This window comes from Nelumbo lutea, chromosome 8 (assembly GCF_056320005.1).
Source record: "Nelumbo lutea isolate HS-2025 chromosome 8, American lotus-T2T, whole genome shotgun sequence".
Lineage (NCBI taxonomy): Eukaryota > Viridiplantae > Streptophyta > Magnoliopsida > Proteales > Nelumbonaceae > Nelumbo > Nelumbo lutea.
This window is the reverse complement of record NC_142691.1, coordinates 32,189,980-32,194,959: the sequence shown is the minus strand read 5'-3', so window position 1 is coordinate 32,194,959 and position 4,980 is coordinate 32,189,980. Positions and strand designations below refer to the sequence as shown.

The window sequence follows — 4,980 nt, the reverse complement described above, 5'->3', positions numbered from 1 at the left end:
ATGTTATTAATTAATAAGTTTTCAAATTAAGACAATGTCATGTAAAAAAATACATAGGTCCCGTTTGTTTTTTGGATTTGAGAGGAGGGGAGGGGAGGGGAGGGGAGGGGGGGGGGAATTGGCCAATGAGATTTTGGTTCCCATTAACTAAGATATCCGCATTCTTTTTTCAGATTTATATGCAAATGATACCCATCTCTTAGGTGGGTAAACAACTTTCCCATTTGAGGGAAAATTGTCAACACTTGAATGAGATAAAATTGTCCCTTTTAATAAAAGGATATAGACAAACGGACATTATCTTATTTACCTGAAAAATAAAAGAATATAGGTAAATGTACTTATTGGGATAAATATTTCATGGAAAATACTTACCCAGATAAGTAACTTCCTGAAAAGCACACGAGGCCAAAATATAATATTCTTACATAGATTATGGCAAATTATATAGTTCCAAAAGGACTGGATGAAATATGGATCAAACCAAGGATCAAATTTTTTTCACGTATTGATCGACATGTATCATATCAAGTCAGTGATTGGTTGAAGGGATAGACCGGCCTTAAACCAACCCTTTTGAAATAGACTAAAAAAATAACAAAAAATAAATAAATAAATACACAAAGCAGTGCCGACATAACCTACCGACGTATCACCCTGAATGATATTTTGAACCTTGGATCAAACCCTCAAACCCCTGTCCAATCTGATATAATCCACCTCGATTCAGTTGAAATGTATATGCTTATTTATAACTAACAATTATATTCTATTTTAAAGTTGATATAAATCATGTGCTTTTGCTAGATTCATGGCCGCTTGTAGCCGGAAAGTTCACTGCAGAAGCCTTAGCTATCTTGAAGACTTGTTCACTCCGTGCCTGTTATGTTTTCTTCTAGGGTTATAATGAATTATTTTCTTTTGATAAAAAAATTTACATAAGGTTTCATAAGAATTTATTATTAATTAATTCTGTTCCGGAGTCCTCTCTATTTGGTCGGGTTGAATCAGACCCGTACCGAAGCCTACCCGCAAAGCCGGACATCGGCTGTTGTTTATACGGTCATATAAATCCAATCACCATCCTCACCTTTGGATCCTGCAATCTCGTGCCCAAAACCGTTCAGAAATCCTGCTAAGTCTGCACGATGTTTGTACGTCTTCCCTTCTTCGACCAACCAGTGAACCAGATTCATGTCTGCAATCTGCACATGCATGGGTCGTGGGTCCCATGGAAACACCACCCACTGCGGGCCCCCACCTTGCTGTCCAGATTCAACGCACAACACCCTTTGTACACCATAATGCAATAAACTCCATCAAATAGACGTAAAAACGATAAGGACGACAGTGGGGCCCCAACACTGTAGCACTCGTGGACAATTCCTGGCAGTTAAGATCAAAGTAGGACTTGATCACGGCCGTCATTGGTCCACTAGATGAACGGTGGGATCGTACTGACAGACCATGACCGGAGTGGAGACCTAAAACTGAAAAGATAGAAGGGGATTATTGTCCTTTCTTTCCGTCCAGCCGAAAGTTAGCTGCCGTAGAGTGGTCCCTCCTCTTCCGCCGTCCAGGTCCAATACCCTCAGCTGGCGTCATCGAAGAAAGGTCGATACTACCTTTTCGACGAACTGTAAGGACGGTAATACCCCCATTAATTACCGTAATCTCCGACAATCGGATGGGTATTTTGGTCCTCTTCGGCTGAGACAAAAACAAAAAGCCTCAGCGACCTTCTTAACTTGCCTTAAATAATAAGTTTAATAAATATAAGTCGGCCTAAAATCCACTTTTTTAGCCACTGTTCCTTCTTAAATGCCAAGCAGTGCAGAGAGGTAGAAACCACTGTAATATGGACCCCACATGTCAAATCAATCTTGAATCGTTAAATTAGGATCGGAGCCATTCAATTGAACTTTTTGACGTGAGACCAGGGTAACTGAAGAACATGGGTCGGTGGAATGGAGTAGAGGACTAGAAGTAGGTGATATGATAAGGATTGGAGCCCTAATTTAGGACAGAAAGAGAGGCCCAGAAGGGCACACCGTCCGAGGCCCAAAAGCTGATGGGACTACGGGAGCTCAGCACATTACCCACGCGAGGCCCAAGCTAAGCAGATAAGCAAAACATGTTAACGAGACTCCACTAGATTTCTCTGAAGGACGGAAGTATCCCTACATTATTGAGACGTCGCGTCCTTGCATCGAGTTAACAGAGTAGGTAACCTGGTCGATGGGTCAGGCGATCCGGATCATCCATCTGTCCCTTGGGTCTTTCAGGAGGCAGCGCAACCGTTAGATTCCAGAGCCAAGGGATGTCATCGTCATTTTGAACGTTTACTGTCCTCATCCCAACAATTATTAGTGAAAATGGACCCACCCGTACACGTAAATAACAAAAATGCCAACGTCCGAATAGATATGCGTAATGCATGACGTGTTCGTCATTTTTGTACTTGGTAGAATAATACTAAATCTCTACCGATCATATATAAAAGAAAAGAATACCTAAGAAGTGATGTCTGTATAGACGGCCAAGATTTATCCCATTCGGTGCTTCTCAAACTACTAGAATGACCCTAGCGGTAGCGGGGAGCAGGCGAATCCGAATCCGTGAGTAATCAGTAGATGCTGCCTGCCAACTATTCACCCTGAAAACTTCTCAGACTCTGAGAGAAGGCCACTTTACCGGTTTTCGAGCCAATCATACAATAAGTGGAGGGGTACTTTTGTCCAAAAGTTTGTTTCTCCACACGTGGTGCCTCGTACACGGGTTACCGATTTACTCGTTTCGGCTTCCAAGCTTCTCAGTACGGAGACGATTCTCCCCGTATCGTTCCCAAATTGTTTGCCGGTGACCTTTTTTCTTCCCTTATCTTACAGAACACAGTACGACGAATTTCTGTCTGCTGAAAGAGAATCTTCGTATGACAGTGTTAACAATCCTGATCCAACGGTGCACAAGTCGTCCTTATGTGAACACGGGCACTGTAGGGGTTATCCAATAATGCAAAGGCCAACACTGCAAAACACATCTTGGAGTGTGACAGCTATGCATTGCAGATCGCATTTAAAAACGTAAAAAAAAGCTTTTAAATGGCTAAGGACATCCCACGTGTCCTTCAACTAGTCGCCAAAGACATGATTACTCTCTCTCTATCTGATACGAGAAGATAGATAGAAAGAGATTAGAGAGAGAGAAAGAGAAGAGGACGAATTCAAGTGCAACCCAAAGCAACTATTACACGTTTATAGATCAGGAGAGAGAGAGAGAGAGGGGGAGAGAGAGAGATGGCTATCGACGAAGAAAACGGAAAGGGATACGTGACGAGCTGGAGCTTGTCGGCGAAGCCCTGCGACTCGTGCAAATTGGCGTCGGCGGTATTGTTCTGTCGAGCGGACTCGGCGTTCCTTTGTGTAAGCTGTGACTCAAAGGTCCATGGCGCGAACAAGCTCGCCTCCCGGCACGAGCGAGTCTGGATGTGCGAGGTTTGCGAACAAGCTCCGGCGAGCGTCACCTGCAAAGCCGACGCGGCTGCCCTCTGCGTTTCCTGCGACCGGGATATCCATTCGGCAAACCCACTCGCTCGTCGCCACGAACGTTTTCCAGTGGTGCCTTTCTACGAATCGGCCGCCTCGGCCATGAAATCCAACTCAGTTAACCTCCTCGTCCCCGAAGGTCATCTCAAGTCCTCCGACGACGATGAAGACCATAACAACGATGACGACGATGCCGACACGTGCCGGGAGGAGGCGGAAGCTGCTTCATGGCTACTTCCGAACCCTAACCCTGCTAAGCTCATGGAAACGCCGCATCTGAAAACCGGAGACTATTTTTTCTCCGACGTTGATCCGTATCTCGACCTCGACTACGCGTCGTCCATGGACGCGAGGTATCACCACCAGAATAGCGCCGGTGCTGATAGTGTAGTTCCAGTGCACACCAAACCCACTCCGTCTCCATTTATGCATCCTTCCGACCAGTGCTTCGACATGGATTTCTGCCGATCCAAGCCTTCTTACAGCTACACCACGCCATCCCTTAGCCAGAGCGTAAATCCAGATCTACATAAAGTCAACACAAATTGTACTTGAAACTCCCACTTTGCTGACTTCCCTTCTGGGTTTTCGTTTCCAGGTATCATCGTCTTCGTTGGACGTAGGAGTAGTGCCGGACGGGAACAGCAACACGATCTCCGACATATCGAATCCGTTCGGACGGAAGGGAGGAATCGATGGAACCTTGGGCGCGGGGAACCACGGATCGTCGCAGCTGTCAGGAATGGACCGCGAAGCGAGGGTGTTGAGGTACAGAGAGAAGAGGAAGAACAGGAAGTTCGAGAAGACGATCCGGTACGCATCGAGGAAAGCATACGCTGAGACGCGGCCTAGGATTAAAGGAAGGTTTGCGAAACGGACGGAGATCGAAATCGAAGTCGATCGAATCTACTCCTCCGCCGCTGCTTTGATGGCCGATACTGGGTACGGTATCGTCCCTTCATTTTGATCCGACGGTCCAATCCGTCGATCCTGTATTAAGCAATACTATAAAAACCGTAAACCGTTTTTGAAGATGCTGCTGTTGTTGTTGTTGTTGTTGTCTGAATTGATAATTAATCAATTACCTCTGTATATTAGTATGTGTGATATTCAGGATTTTTATCGGTGGAATACTAACCGTCGATTTGCAGAAGCTATTGCTTAAGTTTTACTTCCGAGAAGCATGATATAGAAGCTCAGTCCCTCCCACTTTCTTTACAGGGGCTTTATCCTTAGATCAAAATCTATCTTCTTTTGCCTTTTTTTTTATCTCTTTATGTATCTGTTTCTGAAGTTTTATTGGTCTATATGCCAAGCTCTCATTTCTCTTGCTTCTTTTTAATTAAGTTCTTAATTATTTTTATTGACTTCTAAGTTTCTATTTAAGCAATAATTTAAGAGAATTTTATGTTCAGGTAGTGCATGGAATACATAA

The 4,980-nt window shown here is 44.4% G+C and overlaps 1 protein-coding gene across 1 annotated transcript; it reads left to right on the top strand.

Moving 5' to 3' along the window:
• Positions 1 to 2,481: 2,481 nt before the first annotated feature.
• Positions 2,482 to 4,698, top strand: LOC148843721 (zinc finger protein CONSTANS-LIKE 5-like). Its single transcript, XM_088956417.1, has 2 exons — positions 2,482 to 4,058; positions 4,144 to 4,698. The coding sequence occupies exons 1-2, from the start codon at positions 3,297 to 3,299 to the stop codon at positions 4,510 to 4,512; spliced, it is 1,131 nt and encodes a 376-aa protein (XP_088812543.1). The 5' UTR covers positions 2,482 to 3,296; the 3' UTR covers positions 4,513 to 4,698.
• Positions 4,699 to 4,980: the final 282 nt, after the last annotated feature.

Coding starts and splice junctions, on each gene's coding strand:
- LOC148843721 (XM_088956417.1), top strand. CDS start 3,297: ATGGCTATCGACGAAGAAAACGGAAAGGGATACGTGACGAGCTGGAGC. Junction 4,059..4,143: donor CGCCATCCCTTAGCCAGAGC/GTAAATCCAGAT, acceptor TTTCGTTTCCAG/GTATCATCGTCTTCGTTGGA.